General features: G+C 34.7%; 1 protein-coding gene across 4 annotated transcripts in view; it reads left to right on the top strand.

Moving 5' to 3' along the window:
• Positions 1 to 24,442, top strand: part of GALNT13 (polypeptide N-acetylgalactosaminyltransferase 13) — a 600,525-nt gene that overhangs the window by 550,994 nt on the left and 25,089 nt on the right. For all 4 annotated transcript variants that reach the window (XM_065525497.2, XM_045367091.3, XM_065525498.2 and 1 more), the window contains exon 11: positions 4,624 to 4,722. In XM_065525497.2, the coding sequence (XP_065381569.1) occupies positions 4,624 to 4,722 (99 nt within the window). The remainder of the gene's footprint in view (positions 1 to 4,623; positions 4,723 to 24,442) is intronic.

A 24,442-nucleotide genomic window follows, 5' to 3' on the forward strand; every position in this document is an offset into this window, starting at 1 on the left:
TAGTGTGTGAATCTCTGAATTTTCCCATTAAAACGGAAAAGAACAACTAGGACAGCAAAACTTAAAAAAATGATGAACAATTTTGACAACAAAATTAGGTGGCAAAGTGTTCTCACAAATTCTCAAATATGAGCTGACATTGTCATGACCCAGATGATACTACAATTTTTGCAGGAGACAACAGAGGAAAGCAATGAGGTATCTGATGGAAATGAGGTCAGGATAACACCCAATTTTCTAAGAGATACTCATGAGAAATTGTTTCAGGCCAATTGGATAATAGTAGCTGAAAATGGGAGAAGTACCTTGCAGGTGAGCAAAAAAACTCCTCTCTAATATCTGAAGGGTCGAAACAGTGTGCAGTCTGTGAATTCTTGAAACTCACTAGCCGAAGCTCCTTCTCAGAAGGCACTTCAGAGAATAAAGCCCAACTAGAGTGTGAGGAAAAGGAAATGAATGGTTCAGATTACAATGGATGAGGTAAATGGGGTCAGGAGGTCTCAAGAAATAGAAGGGTAATTTTTTCAACACTTCAAAAAATACAGGAAAAGGTGTTCTATATTTGTGAAATTAGAAATGGTCTTTTGATCAACCCTTTCCCCATAAAAGACTAGGAAAATTGATCTTATGCAGAAAAGGAAAGAAGGAAGAAAAACAGGAAGAGGAACTAGAAGAGCATGACTGATGTAAGAAAAAGATAGAAGTAGAGTAGTATCTCTGCAAACAATGCAAGCACACCAATGCTTTATGCTTATAAGACAGAGGAAAAATGTAATCTAATATTTCAAAAGATGCTAAAATAAATGCTCTAAATGATAGAATATAGAAAAGAACAACATAAATCAAATTTAGAAAAACTGAAATGAGGGACTAGAATGCAGGAAAGAATTAGAAATCAAAGACTAAATCATTTCAGAAATGAACATCAAACTTGTAAGAACACATGAGTGAATAATACCAAGAGAGTATGCGATACGAATTTTAGAAAAGAAAAAGGAGCCACTAAAAAAAATAAAAATTGGAAACTAAATTGTTCAATTGAAAGTGACACACATAGAAGATAAGCAACAAGACCCAAAATAATAGGATTTCCTAAACAGAAAAACCAATGAAATAAAATGAACATTAATAACTATAGGCCAGCTGCAGTGGCTCACACCTGTAATCCCAGCACTTTGGGAGATGAGGCTGGTGGATTACCTGAGGTCAGGAGTTTGAGACCAGCCTGACCAATATGGTGTAACTCCATCTCTTCTAAAAATAAAAATAAAAAATGAAAATTGGCCAGGTGTGATGGTGGGCACCTGTAATCCCAGCTACCTGGGAAGCTGAGGCAGAAGAATTGCCACCACTGCACTCTAGCCTGGGCGACAGAGTGAGACTCTGTCTCGAAAAATAAAATAATAACTATAATTCCGGGAAACTTTCCTGAAAATAAAATTGAAATGATATTGTGAAAAGGAGCACTACATCCCTGCGAGAGTGATCCTTAATGAGTAATGTCAAGATATATTTTAGTAAATCTCCCAAACTTGAAAGATAAAAAAATCAGTTTGATTTCCAGGGAAATAGATACTTGTAAGAATTAATGGGGGAAAAACCCAGATTGTGATCAGTTTTCAAAGGAATCCTTTACTCTGGAAGTAAATGGAGTAACATTGAAAAGGTATTCAAGTTTGGTGAGCCATGGATTTTAGACCTATCAAAGTGATTTTCAAGTATAGCAGCCACAGATATAATTATCAACATGCAAGAACTCAAGACTGTCGTTCCTGGTAAATAGAAATAGCATTTGCCCACTTGTTCAGGCCCAAAGCTTGACATATTTCTTGATGTCTTTATTTGTGTCATAACTCACATTCAATTCAGTGAAAAGTTCCAATGGCTGTACCTTCAAAATATATCTGAAATTGGGCCTTCCACCCGCGTTGTTGGTCTCTTAATCAACCATCCTCTCTTGCTGGCATGACTACAGTGGCCTTCTTCCTTGTTTCTCTGCTTCCAATCTTTCCTCCCTCTAATCTGCTCTCTGCACAACAGCCACAATAAGCTATTATACCATGCCTATGCTAAAAATCTCATGATTCCTTACTATTACTTAGTCTGGAATACCTCTCTAACCTGCCCCTTGCTCACTGCAGTGCTGGCACAATGCTAGTCCATTATTTCACTCAGTATTGTCCAGCTTACAGGGAGCATCCATTTGCTGTTCCCCTGCCCAAAATGTCCTTCCATAGATGAAAATATGGTTGCTCTCCTCTTCATTATGCATCTTTTCAAGTGTATTTGTTCAAATTGACCTTTTCTTTCTAAAACAGTACTATCTCCTTCGCTTTATCTACCCTTACTATCCTTTATATTTCTTCACAGGACTGCTTGATTTTCTGACATATTACAAATCTATTTATTTGTTGCTCTCTTCCCTTCTAAAACATAAGCTTTATGAAGGAAGAGACTGTGTTTATTTTGTTGCTTTCTGTATCCTCAGCACCTCAGGTAGTACCTGGTATGAGGTATACATTTTCCTGATACTACTTCTCAATTGAATCAATGAATTCACAAGAGTTGTTACAATACTAAAACATAAAGTGTTATCTTTTGTAGAAAATAGATCAATAATAGGTTGTTACTGAAGGCAAAATATTTTGGGGTCATTCTTAAATATCCTTCTTAATTTGTCAAAGAGTAAGATGGCGTGCATCTCCAAGAAGTCCCTTTCCAATACCACTGTCAGGGGATGTACTAGGCTGAATACGGCTTTGAAGTTTCTGTTTTCCAGCAAAGAGGAAAAGCCTTACAAACAATTCAAGCTGTAACCCCTATAATTATTAATTAGTGTCTATGCAAGTACCATGCACCTAGCAGAGAGTCTTCTAATCAGATTGCATACCTTACGTCTAAAAATCAATTAGTCATTTTGTGAGATGTTTATTTCTCTACATATTATGGCATTATACTGTTCTATACTCTTTTAGGAAACTAAATAGCAATAATGTATAATCTTACTATTTTCAAGAAATCTTCCTTTTATGAAAAGTTAAGAAAATCTGATGTAAAGGATTTAAAAATAATTCAACTTATGTAATTTGATCAGACTATGTGCAACCTACACCGACCTATTTACTACATCTATACGACAATTTATTAATTGTTACCTTCCTTAATCCTCTCCAGCTGCAGCTCCTAAAAGGTCTTTTGCTTATAGGTTCAATCCCTTCCAGTGCCTGAACCACCTGAAATCAGATTGAGAATGTATTTCAGCCCTATATGAACTGATACAGGTTTTGCTTCTGGAAGCCCGTGCCCTTTCCTTGTAATATTCAGTGTGTGTTTTGTCTTTTTAATGGATTGCTGCTCAGATTTTTTTTTATGAAAGCACATATAACTCTGCTCTAAATTTCAGCCCCTTGAAACAGCACTTGAAACGTTTACCAAGTGGGAATTCTGATCTATACTATTCTCAGTTACTGATGGGGGCCTTAATGCAAGTTATACCACTTTCCCCAACTCCAGGTACTAGTACATGGCCATGAGGTTCTGCACCACAGAAAAAGTGAATTGTGTAAACCAAATTCATCCTCTGTATGTTTATGTAATAAGTTTCCCATCTTATTCATTTGCCAATGTGAGGAAACATGTACTCAAAGCATAGATAACTAAATAGACGTATCCAATAATTCTCCCAAGTGAACAGTAAAATATGCATGTCTATGGCTCAGAGATACAAACTTTTCAAAAGCAGAGTGGACAGGCATAAATACATATTTGGGGTTGAGACTAAGTAAAAATCTGAAGTATCCCATTTATTAGAAGGTTTTTTTTCTTTTCTGCATTTGTTCTTGATTCAGTCAGATTAGTATCTTTAAAGTCAATTAATGGTTTTGTAATTACATTTGGCACAAATATGTATTAACTTTATGTTAATTATGGGACTAATGCCATGTTTTAATGTAAACCAAGAACTTTATGTCTGCAGTCAACAATTTAATCTTGCTTTTGAGGAATTTGTAATGTGAAATCATTGTTTAGCCTTGTAATAGCTTTCCTTAGGGTTAAGCACTTCTCAATAAGTTTGGCATTAGGCATGAAAGAAGATGCATGAATATGTTTTAGTCACAGATATAAACAATGTAATCTTTATTAATACACAGAATAGAACATACAGTAATGAAGCAATCTAAAAGAACATAAATTTTAATATTTAGCCAATTTGTTTTTATTTCCTTCCATGCAATAGTATAGGAGTTCAAGAATAGTCAATGGTTATTTGAGTGGAATATGAAAACTGTGTCCTAATTTTAGAGGATTTGGGGAAGAACTCCTAATTCATAATATGTAGCTGCTTCCTTCTTCTATGATACTATGCTATAAACAGGGAATGTCTCTTGATTAGATGCCAATGCCAATTCTGTTCAAAAACTTCAGGAAGAGTTTAGAAATGTATACAGGTTAAGAATGGACACAGAAAAAGAAAAATATATAAGCAGTATGTTTTTCTTGGAGAAATTTTCTTATGAAGTTGTATTATTCAGTTAACAATAGTAACATAAGAAGGATTTGATGACTTAAATAACTGTTTGATTTATGTTTTACCCCCCCCCCCTTTTTGTGTGTTTCCTTTAGATAAGAAATGTTGAAACCAATCAGTGTTTAGACAACATGGGCCGCAAGGAAAATGAAAAAGTGGGTATATTCAACTGTCATGGTATGGGAGGAAATCAGGTAAACTCTCCCTTTTTATCAGCTTCATATTTTAGAGGAAAAATAATGTTAAAACTATCAGTGGAGACCATGACTCACATGTTAATAACTATAAACTGAACTTAGTAAATAAATGTGCATTCAAATCTATAACTAATTTGGCTATTTAGTTGTCCCAAGGATCTTAAAAGAGCTCTGAAAAATTAAATAAAAAGAGCAACACTTTCAGTGTGCCTACAGTTAATGAAGATATCCAAATATTTTAGACAATCTCATTTCATCATGTATGAGCAAATGAGGAGTACATTTTATTCTATTAACTGAATATATAAAAGAATTCCTCCACATCTGTGATGCTTTCCCAATGGTTATTGTTCTCTATTTCTTTTCAAATTTTTATGTATATTATGATTTTTAAGAGCTTTTGAAGTTTAATGAAATGTTTAAGTGCATAGTTCGATGTTAAAGGCTGACTAAAACTCTTGGACAGCTTTTCTTGTGTGTGACAAGAGTTCTTGTGCTCTCCTTAAGCACTGGAAAATAGCTTTGCAAGGTGGGCCACATGGACGCTATAGGACTGTGAGTCTTCAGGCCAGAGCTATTTTACTGCCATGGCCACTTTGAGAGGTAGAATTTGGAGTTCCTGGGAACTATACCAACAAAGCAGAGTTTGAGGTAGCTGATCCTCTGTAAACAAGTTATCTACAGAAGTTTAGGGGAACCTCAAGATTTTTGTCCAGAGGTAGAATTTCTGAGTTAGTGTGAACCGAGGTTGCAAAAGCTATCCTGTCTAGCACAATTATGGTTATATTTGTGTCAAGATTTATAAATGTCAAGATTTATTACAAAAATACTTGTTGATTCTTGTACTATAAGAAAGAAAATGAACTCTTGAGTTTTGGCACCATACTTCAAACATGGTCTGTGTTATCCAATGGAGAACATTAAAAGGAAGTTTCTCTCTTAAAAATTCTTAATTTAAAAAATCCTAATTAGTGTTCCAAACTGTCAATTTGAGAAAGAAAATATTTAAACAAAATTTCTAAATTACAGCATGGGAAATTGACCTTATGGAGGAAGAGGATAGAAACAACATAGGCAGACTAGTAACAAAGCATTCAGAAATGATTCTGTTTATTGTTTCACTGATTCATAATGAATGTGACGGGCCTCTACTGCCAAAAACCAACGGAGTCTGGATGAATTCAGCTGGAAACAACAAAATGCTTAACTATAAGAGGACTAAATGTGTGAGGGTTTAATTTTCTCACGTAATAAGAATTCTAACATTTGTTTAGGACCTCAATGATTTCATAAAGAAACCCAAAACTTTATATCTTTCCATTCTTTGGTGTTTATAGTTAACTTTTATCATCAGCTGGTCAGAAGAGGACTGCTGAAATTCCAGGCATCATTTCCACATTCAAGGCAGGAATATCAAAGTCAGGGAAGAACTGCAATAGCCATGTCTGTTTATCTTTTAGGAAAAGCAAAAGCCTTCCTAGAGGCTCAACACATGTCAATGTATCTCTCTTTGGGTAGAAATGTGTTACTTGGACATCCCTAATACAACAAAACACCTCACACTCACAATTAACTGCTTCTCACAGTTCATTTACCAAGATATTGCGGGGACATTTAGAAATGTCAGCCATAATCTGTTTCAATAACTTATGGCAAAAAAAAATCAACTAATTATCTGCTCCATAATGTCATACAGAATTTAAAGACACACTACTTATGAAATTTCTCTCATTCTATTGCTTATGAAAATGAGAAAGATACCCCAGGTGAATTATCTACATAGAATCATTACAGTGCCATGTTAAAAATTACTTTATTCATCTACACGTTTTCAAATACCCAGAAATAAGCTATCCCACTCTACTGCAAATTTCTTGTTGGCAGTCCTAGGTCTTATTCCTGTTTTCATACCCAGGACTTGCTACAGTCTTGGGACATGGTAGGCACCTAATGAATACTGGGCAAGTAAATAGATGAAAGATTGTATGGTCAGAACAGTAGATTTGTACCTTAGAACTTTGTAGACATTGCCAAGAAATAATGAGCTGTTATTTTCATAGTAACTAAAAGTATATAAGAACAGCTCAGGGATTCATAAAGAAAGTGATCAAATAATAATAAGCATAAAATCTATCCCTAGTTTTATTCTAATGTGCTCTACAAGATCAATTTAATGACAAGATGAAAATTAAAACCATTATTTTTCCATCTACATACTTAATTGCACATACACACACACACATACAAATGTTTTTGGAGCCCTTTTTGTTATAACACAAACAGTGGAAACAATTCAGTATTTACCAAGAGGGGAATGGTTAAATAAAGCATGGTATACACATAGTATAGAAAGTTATATACTATCAAAGTGACTGAGGGAGGTCTGCATGTATGTCATTAGAACTTCAAAAGGGAAAAACAATCCAGACAACTTATTTTCAATAATCTCATTTATGAAAAAGTATGTGAACATTTTTCTATATATGGTATCTATATATTTATATGGATGCTATGTAATCTATTATAAATCTATAAAAATCTATCTGGAATATAGATCGTATCTGATGAGTGGATATCTGGAAAGAAGACTGAGTTGGAAAAGAAATTTTCCTTTTTACCCCACATTTTTCTGCATACAGTAGTACATGTATTTCCTTCATAATTAAATAAGAATGGAGAAATTTAAACTATTGAGACTGGAAGAACATTGTTGTGTTGCATTACCCCACTCTGATTAATTGGGTAACTTATGGCAAATTACATAACATTTTTGAGTTTTGATATTGATTGTCCATAAAATGAACAAAATACTTCACTCAAATTTTTTCTAAGACTAGGAAAATTCATAAAAAAATTAACACTAAACATGGCACATACTAGACATGCAATATGTATTGGTCCATTGCCATTAATTAGCCCCTTATTATTTCTATTGATGTTGTTAATTCTCTTATTTCTGAAGTTAAAAAATGTTCATTTGGTGGCTAATGTTAAACGCAAGATAAAAGCACAACACTTCATTTGGTATTGTTGATCTCAAAACAATGAACAACCTCTCCTGTAACTCTAACAAATATATATTATGGAAAAATTTAACCATCACATAAAACTCAATTATTGTGAATTCTGCTCTGATAGAATTCAGTATTTCTAAGATAATTAATACTAGGAACCTGTTTCACTTTTTGTCTTTCTCACTTTAATAAAAAATAGATTTTAGAATTTTATTCTGAGAACTACCCTCCCTGGTTTTTTTGCTGTTCTTTTATGTTACCATGGAAGCAGCATTTATTTTTATGGTTATTTGGTTTTGGAGGTTTTATAAGTAGCCCCCAACCCATAAAAATTACTCAAGCTTCTCTCTCTTGCTTTTACACAAAAGTCACAACAAATGTGAAAATCCTTTTTTAACTTAGTTACTCTTCTTAAAAAAGGTATTTTTTTTTTGTTTGTGGACAATTATACCTTAACCATTTCTCCTTGCACAGGAGTTTTGATAGTTTGGGGGTTTTTTAAGGCCTTGCAGACATCAGGAGGAAACTTACTTTTCAGTAGTTGTTAGAAATAATTTTCTTAAACACTCAGATTTCCAGCAAAATCTAAATGGAGTCAATGAAAGTTTTTGTAGCAGGAATACTGCAAAAGGTAACAACTGGAGAATTATTATTAAATTCAACATGACCATTTTGAAGTGTTCTTTTTAAAGCCTTATAAATAAAAACTGTCTTACTCAAAGAATAACAAAATTCAGCACTCCATTTATATCTATTCTTGCACTGATTGCATTGTCAAGGAAGTTCATGATGATCATTAACACTTTGAAAAGAATAAGAAGATTTGATTAACTTGAATATAAACTTTTACAAGTGAAGGAACTTACACTTTACTGAAATAAAGTATAGAAGTTAGGAGATTGTCTTCTCTGAACTTCTGAAAGATGACATGGATTCTTGGAAGCACTTCTGTGTCCCCTACAATGTTAATGACTCAGATTTACATATACAGCCCCAACCTCTCTCCTGAGCTCTAGAATCTACAGCCAGTTAATTATTGTTAATGTCTGTGGACATCTCAAACCCACCTGTTTCCAAACTGAACTCATTTCCTTCCCTTTCACACAGTCATCCAAAATGGAAACCTAACATAGAAACTTACTTCTGAAGTCCGATTAGTCAACAATTCCCAACATTTCTATGGAAAAATGTCCCTACATCTTAGTCCTTTTATAACCAGGATCTCTGCCTTTGTTCTAGCCTAGATCTACTTTTACCCATATGGATTTAAAATCTTATTTTCATGACTCATAATTCATGCTACCTTAGTTTAACATCTCATTAAATTTTCAGCAGCTTTCCACTGTCCAAAGAATAAAAGACAAATTCTTTCCTATGGTATACAAACCCCTCATAATTGTATCGCCATCTGGCTTTCCAGTCTGATCTACCTTGATGTCCCATCAGTCTCCTGTGCTCTAGACATATGTCTTATAATTTCCCATTCCTTGCATGCCTTCAGTGTTTTCTTATCCTAGCAGTTCATTTACACTGTTCTCTGAAATTGAGCTGTTGGCTACACTCTCCTACTCAAACTGACACTAATTTTTATTTAAAATTTACGTAAAATAGCTGGGCATGGTGGCATGCATCTGTAGTACCATCTATTTAGAAGGCTAGGGCAGGAAGATCTCTTGTACATAGGAGTTTGAGTCCAGCCTGGGAAATGCAGCAAAACTCCATCTCTAGAAAAAAAAAAAAAAAAACTCTGATACATAAAATATATTTATAATTAGGTAAAAATTCAATTAATGTAATATTTATAAAATAAACACTTTACTTTGAAATTAATCACTATAAAAATTTAAAAATCCAATGCTGTTTTCCTTTGAATAGCAGCACATCTTTAATTAAAAATGAATAAAAATAGCCCCATACACATTGTACCTTTCCCTTTTAAAGGCAAAAAAATGTAAAGTAATGGAAAAATATTCACAACCTAGTGAATGCATTTATAATGTTTCTTTTTCTCCCTAGTGCCACTCATTTGGAGAGAGCAAGAAAGCACATGGAAACATTCCATATAATTTATTGCAGTAAATGATTCAGAGCTATTTTTCAAGGAGCAAGCCTTTAAGGAAGCTTATGCTAGCCATTTATTAAAATGCTATTTTCTGCCAAGATTAAAGAAGAGATCATTAGGTGTTACTACACTTTTATACAAATGTCTCCTCCTCCTCTAACATCTGATTACTTAAATTGAATCTAACCTTATGACAGGTGTATTAAAAATTTAGAGAGTAAACAAATACTTTGTCTCATTACAGATACTCTCCTAGAGAAAGCTTAATTATTTTAGTAATGTGTTCTAATGTAGTCACAGACTGTAATGAATACATTCATTCAACAGATATGTATTCATTTTAAAGTTTGCATTTTTATACGTACTGTAATTACTTAGAAGCCATTTCAATACTAATTTGGTCCCTTTTTAGTAGCTTGCACAGTGGAATTAAAACTTACCAGGGATTTCACAAAATAAATTTGCAAGTTAAGTAGAATGGCCTATGAGTAAAAAAGGAAAATCTACCATTCATTAAATGTTTAAATGAGTTGGATACATGCAAGCTAGAAGAAAGCAGAGTCACCACAACTTCTATAGAAACAGGAATTATTACAAGAGCCTTTCATTATCATTGATGCTTGACTGGGAGAACTTCTCTGGTCTTTGCTGGCTTTGTCCTCCTGTCAGGAGATTATACTATACTTGGGATGGAATGGTGTCTTAGTCTGTCTGGGTTGCTCTAATAAACATACAATAAACTGAGTGTTTTAAGAACAACAGAATTTTATTGTACACAGTTCTGGAGGCTGAGAAGTCTAAGATCAAGACACCAGCAGATTTGGTGTCTGATGAAGGCAAAGTTCATTGAGGCTTCTTGTTGCCTGCTCACATGGTGAAAGAGAAGAGCTAGATCTCTGGGGTTTCTTTCACGAGGACACTAGTCTCATTCCTCAGGGCAGAGACTTCATGACTTGATCACCTTCTAAGGGCCCAGACTTCTAAGACTGTCACACTGGGGACTAGATTTCAATGCATGAATTTGGGAGGGGGGACCCAAGCATTTAGACCATAACAAATGATAATTTCAGTCAATCATTCACTTTGGCAAGTTTTTTTTAGGGGATCATGAGTTATCTCTTTACCCTCAAGTTCTTCAAACAATGAAGTTTGAAGTTTCCTTTCAAGTAAATCCAATAGGCTCTGCAATCACTGGATCAGTCAGGTGTCAACAAAGCCTTAGGATACATGTCAGTGACTCTTTTATCTCCTTGCTACTATGTTCAGTCTTGATTCTTCACATTTCATTTTTCTAGAAAATTAATCCCCTCAAGTTTATCTTTAAGAAGGTGTCAAAGTTGTACCATTTCCTGGGTTTGCAGCCATTGTTTCAAACTCAGTGTGTCTATAATTACCTTATCTTTTATCCCAAGCCTTTTGTCCTCTAATCTCTTTCTTTCATCTTTTACATTTTTCTCTCTCATCTTTCATCACCCCATGCTCGCTACAAACTGGACCCTAAGCCCTGGGAATTCATTCTACTAGTCTTTTTAAAATCTATTTCTTCTTTTCCTCCATTAATAACTCAACTTTCTAAATTTGAGCCTTGATTGCCCCAGACTTGAATTACTACAATGATTTTCAGTGTAGTTTCCCCAAACTCCAGCCTGTCCCTGTCTTCATTCCACCTTCCTTAAATAATTAAGTGATGACTCCTAAATTATCACTCCCAGACTCCCAACTAGCAAAACATACAAGCACCAAAAAAGCACTGAAAGAGTTCCTAGTTATTACAGGATAAAATTGGCATTGTTTACACAACTTTGACCCCTTTCTGCTCTACTCCATCAACTTTATTGACCCTGACCAGATTTGTAAAAAATTGTTATTGTTAGTCATTGTTTTTCTTATAGCTTTGCCTTTTCTTAAACCAGTTTGCCATGACCTTTCCATGCTTTATTATTATTTTTATTTTTATTTTTTTGAGGCAGGGTCTTGCTCTGTTGCCCAGGCTAGAGTACAGTGGCACAATTTCGGCTCACTGCAACCTCCACCTCCCGGGTTCAAGTGATTCTCCGGCCTCAGCCCACAGAGTAGCTGGGATTACAGGTACCTACAACCATGCCCAGCTAATTTTTGTATTTTTAGTGCAGACAGGGTTTCACCATGTTGGCCAGGATGGTCTCGAACTCCTGACCTCGGGTGATCCACCCACCTTGGCATCCCAAAGTGCTGGGTTTACAGGTGTGAGCCACCCCGCCTGGCCACTTTTATAACTATGTAAATGCTATCAATCTAGTAGATCTAGTAGCACTTCAAAAACCACCATCTCTATATAGTGCTGTATTTTTTCTGCTTTTCAATATACATTTATATTTCCTTTGAACTTACACTGCAGAATTTTTTCTTGTGTTTTTAACTTATTTCTCAATATTCTTTAATCCTTATGTTGTCATTCAATTATGTATGTTTCATTATCCTATCTGCAAAAATAAATTGTAATCTTGTTTTGGATGCAAGAATTTGTTTTTGTTCTTAAAAAAAAAAAAAATCCCCCTACGGGAATAAACACTTACTAAATTTACTTATTAAAAGTAAACAATTGTTATAAAAATGTTTAAAGTTACCCAAGAGCCTACTGTTATCACAAAAGTAGCTTCAAAATTGACTACATAAAGTAAAATCATCTTCCTGGAGGATGAAATTGTTCCTATAGAAATGTGTGGATTTGGGGCTGTGGTAACTGAAAATGAATATCAAAAGATATCCATGTTCTAACCCCTGGAGCCTGTGCCTTACGTGGCAAAAAAGATTTTGTTGACATTTTGTTAAAGATCTTGAGATATGGAGGTAATCTTGTGTTATCTGGATAGCCATGCTACCACATGTATCCTTATAAAAGGGAAGCAGAGGGAGAAGAAAGCAGAAGAAAAGATCATGTGACCATAATGGCAGAACTTGGAGTAATGTGGCCAATAAGCCAAGGAATGGTTGCAGTCACAAGAACCTGGAAGAAGCCAGGACTGGATTTTTCCCCCAGATCCTCTGGAGGGAAAGAGGTCCTGCTGATACCTGATTCCCACCCAGTAAAGCTGATTTTGGACTTCTGGCCTCCTGAAATGTGAGAGAATAAATTCTTGTTTAAGCTGCCAAGTTTGTGATAATTTGTTTTATCAGCCACAGGAAATTAAGGGCTCACAAAGAAAATTCTAGAAACAGTTATAGCTCAGAGTTCATAACTAGCCCACTTATTTGGACAAAAGAGTCTAAGATACTAAACCTTCCTCAAAGTTGGAAACATACATGATTTCATCCTGATACTTCTAAAAATGATGTGATAGCTAGAAAGAATGGACCTAAATTATATAGTACTGATTCTTCAGAAAGTTTTAATTGTAGAATTTTTGTTTTTAGAGATTCTGTTTTAACTCAAATTTTTGTATTCTCTACCATCATAGTAATTGTAAATAACATTGTCAATGAATTATAAATCCTATATTAATAAAAATATAAAATAACTAAAATGAAATCCTTAAAATATTAAATGATAATGGCTCCTTCTGTTATTAGTTAATAAGTCCTGCATAGGAGTGTTAAAATTGTTTTATCCAATAATTGAGCAAAAAATCAACAAATAACATTTTCCTGAGTCAAGAAAATTACATTTATATTAGAGGAACATCTGTGAAAACTTGGAGTTGATAAAAACTTGTAGGAATTTGTGATCTGATCCTGCCAGGTGTTGCCTGGCCACAGTATTTTCTGGCGTAGAAATGTTAAATATGTCACGTTTGACCCTTTTCTTTCCCTGACAAGAGTTACTCAAAAATCGTAAGATTTTTTTTTTCTTAAGGTCTCCTAAAAATTGAAAACTACTATTGGCTGTTTTTCAGATTTATCTTTTAAGTATTGTACAGTCTAATTTTATGTTTCTACCTATTGATTGTTAACATCTACCATGTAAGACATTTTTTCAAAAGTCTTAGAAAAATTGTCAATTCAAGTCAATCTAGAAAACACCTTTTCCATTTTCATAAAGTATTTAAAATCAATTTCATGGAATTCTACATTCATTTAAGTAAGTCACAACTTTGGTTCTTTGCTTTCTAGCTATGAGTACAGAGTTGATTATATGATTCCTTGTGTCAATAACATTAAAAAACAGCTTCATAAAAGTTCAGATATTCCTGGTGTTAAAATCATAAGGATGTCTACTATGATTCTTGATAAGAAAAAGCAGTACACGGAAAAGGGACTATGGCACCAACAAGGGAAGGACACCAGACCAAATTGGAGAAGACAGTGTCTAAGAAGGCATCCTAGAAAATAACAAAGTATGTCAGTGCAAATAGTAGGACAAAAAAATTTATTCTGTTGATTAATTGGTTAAAGTATATCACAATCCTCCAATGCATAACTGAGATTAATATTACATTTCTATAAGGCTTAAACGTTAAAATGATATTCTCTTTTTAATGTACATAAATGTGTATCAGTTTTATGAATGGGATTCTAAGAATATTTGGAAAAACTGCCCTTAAAGTGAAATATCACAGAAAGTGTATAAAGCAGAAAGTTTACTACCCTGGTTTAGTAAAACCCCAATACGTACACAGACACATACACATAGACACAAAGGCGTACCTCAACCGTCAAGACAGCTTTTCTTACTGAAAATGGAAAGCTGTTACCTGAAAAATTTACTAAAAGGAAAATGTTTTGCTACTAACAGCATCCACTTAGTACCCATTACCCACCAATCTATCTCCTCTACAGCTCCTGTTATTTACAGATGGACTACAAGCTCTCTGCTAACTTTACCAAGATGGACTTGTCTCCATTAAACTAGATATTTATTCCCAGCAGAACTTATTACTCCTGTGTGCTCTTTTAATCTGACCCTCATTCTTTTCTCTACCTTGTCTTCAAATATTTTTCTCCTGTTTTATGCCTAATTCCTTTTGACTTGAGGCTATAACCTTACTCATTACTGTGAAATGTATTCTTGTTCAAGTAACCTTCTGGCCAACATTTTATCATATTTAATATTTTTTAATTAAATGATTTGAATGCATGAGTCTATGTGAAGAATATTAAGGTCTTTTGAAATACTCTCCTATTCCCCATCACCCTTCGACTAGCTGGATGCCTATTTTTCATTGAGGACATAATTATTTTCACTATAACCATTTTAAGCGTTTTATAATAGATAATATAACTTTATCTTGGCTTAATCTGTGTAGTAACAGTTAGTTTATTATTTTCTAGGTAAGGTAAATAATGTCTATGATTTCTAAATTAACAGTGTTGCCTAGCCCACTTTTATATTCTTGAGAAGGCAAGCAGATCCATACTTACGATTAGTTGCTTTGCTGTACCTGTGATTGTCTTCATCTTAATGCATTTGCAATTCCATCCTAGTTATGATGACAGTTTTGGAAGAAATTAGGCAAGCGTATTCCTAGTTTTTTGCTTTTTAAATATGAAAACTGATTTTTTTCAGAAATGAAAAGATAGCACAATAAAGCCAAGATGACATAAAACTAGACAAGAAGTTCATGTTCGAATATTTGACTAGGCAATGCTAATACTTTATCTCAGCAAGAAAAACATTAAGTTTAGAAAAAGAAAACGTGAAAAAATATGCAAGTGAAATGAAAATATTTGATATAATATTGTATAGCATAAAATACATTTTATATTCTGCATAAGATTTTTAAAGGATTCCTTGCTTAAAACTTACCAGTTTTTAAAAGGAGTCATCAAATATAAAATACTATTGAAAGCAGCCCAATGTGAGGAGACTAATCAAATGTAAGCTACACATCAATATGGCTAAAACAAAATGTTTTAGATATGTCATTTAAAGTTAACTATCCCATATATATTTTGCCTTGCTATGAATATAGACATAGTGGTCATACTATGTCAGCAAAGTATCTTCTATTATATATTTTACTTGCCCTAATTATATACTCATGTCAAGTAAAAAGGAATTGGATATGAGAGATGAGATTGTCATTTTTCTATATAAATGATGAAAAATTATTTCTAATTTTTATTTTCCAAATCTATTCTTACCATTAAAAGCTATCTTTATACTGAAATATGTCTAATATATTTTTCTTTGCACAAGAAATTTTTATATATGTTTTCTAGGATTTTATTGCATTCTACACTAATTTGAAGCATGTATTAGTATGAGATGGGTTTTTTCTTTTTAATTACTTACATCATATATAATTACACATTTAAAATATATATATATACTTGTTATAGAGAGATAGATATCCCTGGTTAAATCCACTTGGACACAAGATTTAATAATAGGCACAAAAACCATATACTCGATCTCATAGGGAATACAAAAGAATCATTAGCAATACACCAAGCATTCATAATGCTCTACAGGAGGCATTCAAAAAAAGGTCTGATAAGGACAGGAATGGAATGGGTCTAAAAGACTCCACAAAGCACTTGGCGTGCACAGAGAGCAGAGGGTGAGTAAGAACAGCAAGGACACTGCGACTAATGGAATTGAAAGTCTGGAGTGGGACAGTGGAAAATTAAGTTTTATAAGTAGAGGAGCTAAGATTACAATAGACAGTAAATGTCAAGCAAGGGAATTTCAACTTGAGGGGACAGAAGCAATGAGCTTTCAGACTACAAAGGTTGTCAAAGGATAGTGTGTAATAAGCATCATGAAAATACTTGGACATTCAGTTTTGTTATTAAAAATGACACAGTGAATTCAGCCAAATATGAAAAGGACTTTTTATTCACGTTATTTAGTATTGAAGTATAATTTCACAGCAAGCAGGGGCAGACTGTAGAACCTTTTTCAATTCATTTCTTTTATTCTGCTATCAAAGGATTTGATCCAATACAAAGCATGAAGCTGCATGTGGTGTATACAGAAATGATACCTTTCCATTAAAGGAAAAAGGCTTCAGTAGGTAACCATGGAAACAGCCTAGTGTCCATTCCAATTTCTAATAGAAAATCTTGGTCTTCTAATGAAAACCTACCAGATAAACATATTTCTACTCCAACTCTCTAGTTCTAACTCTCTAAAAAGATTTGGAATATTCATTTAATTTAAAAAAGTAAAATATGTGTTTATGACTGTAATATGCAAAATTTGATTTTCTTTTAACCAAAAAATTCAAACATGCATTTTAAGATCATAACACCAAGGAATGGTCAAAGCAGTCTTGATAGCTCACTGTGGCCAGTGTCCAATTCATGGTTTACACATTAATGAGAGCAAGTGCCACTTCTGGGTGGCAGAAATTGTCATGTTCCAATCCACCTAACAAAGAGACCTGATTTTTTTTTCTTCATTCAGTGAGTAAACCAAGTGACGCATGAGCTGGGCTTATTTTTTATTGTTATACTTTAAGTTCTAGGGTACATGTGCACAATGTACAGGTTTGTTACATAGGTATACATGTGCCATGTTGGTGTGCTGCACCCATCAACTCGTCATTTACATTAGGTATTTCTCCTAATGCTATCCCTCCCCCAGCTCCCCACCCCACAACAGGCCCCAGTGTGTGATGTTCCCTGCCCTGTGTCCAAGTGTTCTCATTGTTCAATTCCCACCTATGAGTGAGAACATGTGGTGTTCGGTTTTCTGTCCTTGCGATAGTTTGCTGAGAATGATGGTTTCCAGCTTCATCCATGTCCCTGCAAAGGCCATGAACTCATCCTTTTTTTATGGCTGCATTGTATTCCATGGTATGTATGTGCCACATTTTCTTAATCTGGTCTATCATTGATGGACATTTGGGTTGGTTCCAAGTCTTTGCTATTGTGAATAGTGCCACAATAAACATACGTGTGCATGTGTCTTTATAGTAGCATGATTTATAATCCTTTGGGTATATACCCAGCAATGGGATGGCTGGGTCAAATGGTATTTCTAGTTCTAGAACCTTGAGGAATCGCCACACTGTCTTCCACAATTATTGAGCTAGTGTACACTCCCACCAACAGTAAAAGCGTTCCTATTTCTCCACTTCCTCTCCAAGCTGCACTTATTTTTTAAATGTAGGAATCCTAATGTGGTATTACATATAAATCTAACATAAGGACATGGCCCCCAATTTCTGACTTAAGCTTTTAGAGACAAGTTAAAATTGATCTCTAGGATCCCTTGTATAGAAGAATTTCATATAATTTTTGTAGCTCATGCCCGCTCCAGGAAGTACAAGTACAACATAACCTTCCCCCTCCCCTGGCATGTGTTGACTTTCTTCCAAAGATTACAATGTGGAAGAGGATAGTGGCAACTTTACAATGGAGAATTATTGGCAAATACTACCTTGAGTATGTAATCAAGATTCTATAATGTGAGTCATAGTGATACCATACACCCTTGATATGATGTGACGAGAGTGGCACTGTATCCTTGTGGTCTTCCACCCCCAGCCCTAGACCCCTAATCCAACCATGAGATAAACAGTAGAAAAATTCAAACTGAGAGATATTCTATAAAGTGCCTGATAAGTATTTCTCAAAACCATCATCAAAAACATAAAAGTCTGAGCATCTATCAGAGTAGGCTGAGGGGATATGATGACTAAAAATGTATTGTGGGATGGGATCTTGGAAAAAAAGGAGCGTGGATTGAATTTGCAGGGGAACATGATGGAAAAACCTAATGAAATCTGAATAAACACTGGAATTTATAAAAGATCACCAAGAAGTGAAATGCTAAGTGTGTGGAAAGAACATGGGACTTGGAGCCTGACAGACCATGGTTCCAAGACTGGCTCTCCCACTTGCAAACGGAGTGACTTTGTAGAGCTTCTTTAACCTTTGCAAACTTCATAATCCTAATTTTCAAAAGAGGAATAACACTGTATGTGCTATATAATATTTAATATACAGTGTATTTTAAATGGCAGCTGTCTTTCCTAACACACAACAGTTGCTCCCAAAATGTTCTTTCTCCCCTTGCTTCCAGCCCAACATCAAAAGGCTAGCACCTCTGACCCTCTGTCTGGAGGTTTGCACTCCAAAGGCTGCTTTGCCCATCAGTCACGTTAAATTCTGCTCCCTGGAAGCTCACCTCAAGCAAAAGGTGAGGGCAGATGATGTATAAATATCTCAGCCCTGTCACTCTTTGAGGGACTAATTCTGACATGCTTATTCTACACTGGTTGCCAGGGATCCCCAACAGAATTAAGCTCTAGTTATCCATAGTGTAAACAATTAGAAAATTTACCATGTATTAGCCTTTTTCTCTTCCCTACCACCACACTTGTCTTTTCTGAGATCATATTCCTAATAAACTACTTGCACTTGAATTACTGTCTCAGTGTCTGCATTTGGGGGAACCCAAACTAAATAGATCCTGCTCTTAGTTTGCAGCAATACTGAATGCTGTAAGTAAATAAGATTTCTTTAAACTTGAAACTATCTAGAAAACTTTGATATTATTTGCACCCAATGCAAGCATTGTGGTAATAACTGCAAGGTAAATTTTGAATATTGTGTCTGGTAAAGAGTACTTTCCCTTTACAGATAGAGAGTTGAAAACGATACATAAGTATATCATTATATCATTTAGGACATTATAATTTGGCTTTCTAGTCTTTTTATATATGTAACAATTTTATCTAATTACATGCTTGAATATATCTGGTATAGTATATACCAGAGTTTTAGGAAGTGTCTAAATATATAAGTGAAAACTTTTAAAATTATATGAAATGTTACAAAAACACCTATAAAAGACATTCAGATGGGAGAGCAAAAAGTCTTTTATTATTTTTCAGCTATTAAATCGAACACTAAAATTAATATAATAGTTTATATAGGTATCATGTGAATGATATATATTATTGTTGTTATGTCTATTTTACATTCACAGGCTTAGATCAGTAAGAACCTCAAAGACCAGATATGTTGCTGCACAATGGTACCAACTAATGAGACAGGCATAAAGGAAAACTATGTATGTATGTATGTTACCCATTGAAAAGAAGAATATCTCATTTAGGAGTCAACATTCTTCCCTTGAAATATATGTTCAAGAGTCAGTTCTTCATAGAATAAATATTTAAGGAATGATACAGTTGAAAAAACATAGACGAATATACCATCAAGAGAAAGATAAGTTGCTAGAAGACCATTATGAAAAGAACGGAGTTCAAATGAGGTTGGAATAGTGGGAGAAATTCTTACAGAAATGATAGCACTGGGTTAGATGTATGTGTATTGAATTCAGCAGTTCATGAAGGTCATGTGTAATTTGGATAAACCAGACACATTCAACACACAGAAAAATATGTTGAATAAATAGATGATTGAATAGCTGAGAAATAGGATGATGGAGATGCATCGTAGAAAATGGTGTTTCACATGGTGAGAACTATTCTAGTTTTTGCATGTTTCCTTTTTCCTGATGGTCCCATATTAGTTTTCTATTGTTTCATAACAAATTGCTACAAATTTAGTGGCTTAAAACAACACAAAATTATTGTTTCACAGTTTGTAAGAGGAATTCAGGCACAGTGTGGCTGGGTTGTCTGCTCAGGGCCTCACACAGCTGAAATTCAGGTGTTGGCCAGAGCTGTGATCTCAGTTGAGCCCCAGGGGATTCCTCTTCCAACCTCCCTGGTTCCTGGCAAAATTCAGTTCCTTGCAGCTGTAAGAATGACTTGCTATCTTTGTTTGTTGTCTGGTTCTCTGCCAGGGTTGCTCTCTGCCAGCAGCTAGAGACTGCCCTCAGTTATGTGCCATGTAGCTCTCTCTAAATCATGGCAGTTTTCATCATCAGGCCAGCTGGAGATTCCCTCTGTTCAGTGCTAACCCAAGGTTGTATCTAATATCTTTGTAATATAATGTAATGTGATCTCGAAATGACCGTCCTGTCATGACCACAGTCTGTCCTGCGCTTAAGGAAGTTATATAGGGCATGTATACCAGGGGACAGAAACCTTGGATCATCTGCAGATTATACATCAGTCACAAAAAAAGCAACCTCTGTACATTCAAGCATAATTCGTGGGATATATTTTGGAAGGGATTCCCAACTCAGCTTAAATTTGCAATTTATATTCTTCAATACTGCAATAGTAAAATATGAGTATCTGCAGCATAATATTTATAAATTAGATTTCCCAAATTTTAGACTTCCTTTAAAACCCTTCAGGGCAGAGTCAAGTATTAAAAAAATACATACAATTTAACATCGGTAATGTTTAAAATGGGAAGATTTAACAATGAAGTAGAAAAGAGAAATGTCAGTCACATTTTGTTATTATATTACTGCATATTGTTTATTGTATTATCTTGCACTCTTGCTCTGTTTCCCATAAAGACTAGGGAATTTCAAAGACAAATTGTTTTCATTTCGATTCAGTTAGTAATTATTGGACACTACTCTCCTACTAGAACAGTTTGCACAGGGATTCAAAATATATCCTTAGCATTGTTATTGAATCCACGAGATTTTTTTTAAAAGAACCTAAAAACTGATAGGAAAAGATGAGATAGAATATAATCAAATGTAGATATTATGCATGAATATTGCACAGAAAATCACTAATATTTAGATATTACTTGAGGCAAATGTTTTGTTTAGAGCTTACAGGAATTTGCATTATTCAATCTGTAAAATAGCCCATGAAAGAGGAGGCATATATTTATCTCTTTTCTCAGATGAGGAATCCAACATTTTGACAGAGACTCCCAGTAACTCTGGTCCTGAGTCATAGCTCTCAAACTTAGGTTTGTGTAATCTTCCAGAGCTCATTTTTCCAGTATTATCCAATTCCAAATATATACAGATATGGTATCTGCAGTACAATGGCAGATAAGCCATCTGGGTAAAAATGCTAAGAGAGTGCTAAATGAAGAAAGTGAAGAATGTATGAAGACTTTAAGGAGACTAGTCTTTTGCTTGGCAAAGTGGAGTGGGAAGGATCGTCCTAGTGATGTGATCAGCACATACCTGGTCAGGGATGGAAGAATGAGATGGCTTGCTGAGTGCAAATCAAAAAAGCATCACATTATTATATTGAGGTGAAAGCAGAAAGAGTTAACGCTTTACAGATGATATTGAAGACAGGATGAGAATAGTGAACATAAGGTGCATACCCACATCCTGTTTTTAGTTATAGAATTTTAGAGCATTAAAGCTATAAAAAGTAAGTGATATCTAGATGTGTAAGCGTAAGTTAAGAGTATACAGCTAGATGCTACTTACTCCTCCTGACCCTCCTCTGCACAAACCACTGAGCTAACAGCCTATAGATGAAACCTGAAATCAATTCATGCATAGGAAAAGGTGCTGTCTGGGAATAAACTTGGCAGCTCCACTGGTGAATTCAATTCCATCTATGAATTCTCCACGCTGACTTCAGGATGATGTGACATGTGGAGGAAGATAATATTTTAAAAAAATAATTTGCATTGCTAAAGGTATAATTTTTGTTGCTAAACAGTTTTCCCTTTGATTTCAATACAAATTTTCTTGGGTTATTTTTACAGATGAGAGAGAAAATCATTATGACAAGTTTATTTTCTTATAAGTTATATTTCTGGATTTTTTTTTTGACATACTTTTCAAATTGAGCACGTTCCAAATACCTAAAGAGATCTCCCAGAGGATGCAAAGGACCAAAATGACTAAATAATGGGTGTGTAAAGAGAAGTTGAAGCACGTGGACAAGTAGTGGCAAATAGCAGATCTTCAGGTTCAGAGAGACCTCTGTCATTAAGCGGCTTGGACATACTGGGTGAATCCTGTAACTTCTTTGGCTTCAGTTTCATTTAGAAAGCGAAGCCGTTGGCATAATTGGATATATATCAAACTGTGAGCTCTTATAGTAAATATTATCCTGAGGAACTCAAACAAAAGTATTTTATAATTTAAAACTAAATGCAGGAAAATCAAAACGTGTATGATAAAGCTGCACCAAATATACATGTAGACATTTTGAATTCAAATATTTATTCATTTGTGAACTATACCTTAATAAAAAATAAAACAAAAATGAATACATGTATTTGTATCTAGGAATACATTGTTTTATTACTCTTTGCTTCATTGTGCTTCACAGATATTGCACTTTTTAACAAATGGGATGTTTGTGGCAACCCTACACGGAGCATGTCTATTGGCCTCATTTTTCCAACAGCATGTGCTCACTTGATGTCTTGGGTCATACTTTGGTAATTCTCCCAATATGTTAAACTTTTTCATCATTATTTTATCTGTTATGATTATGATCAGTGATTTTTTATGTGACTATTGTAATTGTTTTGGGGTGCTGCAAATCGTACCCATGTAACAACAGCAAACTTAACTGATGAATGTTGTGTGTATCCTGACTGCTCCACAGACTGGCCATTCCCTCTCTCTTGCTCCTCAGGCCTTCCTGTTCCTAAAACACAACAATATTGAAATTAGGCTGGTTAATAACCCTACAATGGCATCTGTGTGTTCAAGTGAAAGGAAAAGTCATGTGTTTCTCACTTAAAATCAAAAGCTATAAAAGATTAAGCTTAGTGAGAAGGTATGTCAAAAGCCGACATAGGCCAAAAAGTAGGCTTCTTGCACCAAACAGCTGGCAAAATAGTGAAGGCAAATGAAAAATTCTTGAAGGAAATTGAAAATGTTACTCTAGTAAACACATAAATGAAAAGAGAGCAGACAGCCTTATTCCTTATATAGAGACAGTATTAGTGGTTTGGATAGAAGATCAAACAAGCTATGAAATGCCTTTACGCCAAAGCTTCACCACAGCAGGGCCCTAACTCTAATTCTATGACGGGTGAGAAAGCTGCAGAAGAAAAGTTGGAAGCTAGCAGAGGTTGGTTTATGAGTTTTAAGGAAAGAAGTTCTCTCTATAACTTAAAAGTGCAAAGTGAAGTAGCAATTGCTGAGGGAGAAGCTGCAGCAAGTTATCCAGAAGATCCAGCTGAGATCATTGATAAATGTGAATACAGTAAACAACAGATTTTCAACGTAGACAAAACAGCACTCAATTGGAAGAAGATGCCATCTGGGACTTCCATAGCTAGAAAAGCGAAGTCAATGCCTGGTTTCAAAGCTTCAAAAGACAGGCTGATTCTCTTGTTAGGAAAAATATAGTGAGTGACTGTCAGTCAAAACCAATGTTCATTTACCATTCCCCATATCCTAGGGCCCTTAACAATTACACTGAATCTACTCTGCCTGTGCTCTGTAAATGGAACGACAAGGCCTGGATTACAGCACATCTGTTTACAACATGGTGTACTAAATATTTTAAGCTCACTGTTGAGACCTATTTCTCGGGGGGAAAAAAAAGATTCCTTTTAAAATATTACTCTTCATTGATAATTTACTCGGTCACTCAAGAGCTCTGATGGAGATGTACAAGGAGATTAATGTTTTAATGTCTGCTAACACAATATTCATTCTGCAGACCATAGATCAAGGAGTAAGTTCAACTTTCAAGTCTTACTATTTAAGAAATACATTTTCTAAGACTCTAACTGCCATAGTGATTCCTGTAATAGATCTGGGCAAAGTAAATTGAAAACTTTATGGAAAGTATTCACAATTCTAGATACCGTAAATAACATTTGTGATTCATGGGAGGAGGTCAATATATCAACTATAACAGGAGTTTGGAAAAAGCTAATCCCAACCCTCTTAGAT

Source organism: Macaca fascicularis, chromosome 12 (genome assembly GCF_037993035.2).
Source record: "Macaca fascicularis isolate 582-1 chromosome 12, T2T-MFA8v1.1".
NCBI classification, from domain to species: Eukaryota; Metazoa; Chordata; class Mammalia; order Primates; family Cercopithecidae; genus Macaca; species Macaca fascicularis.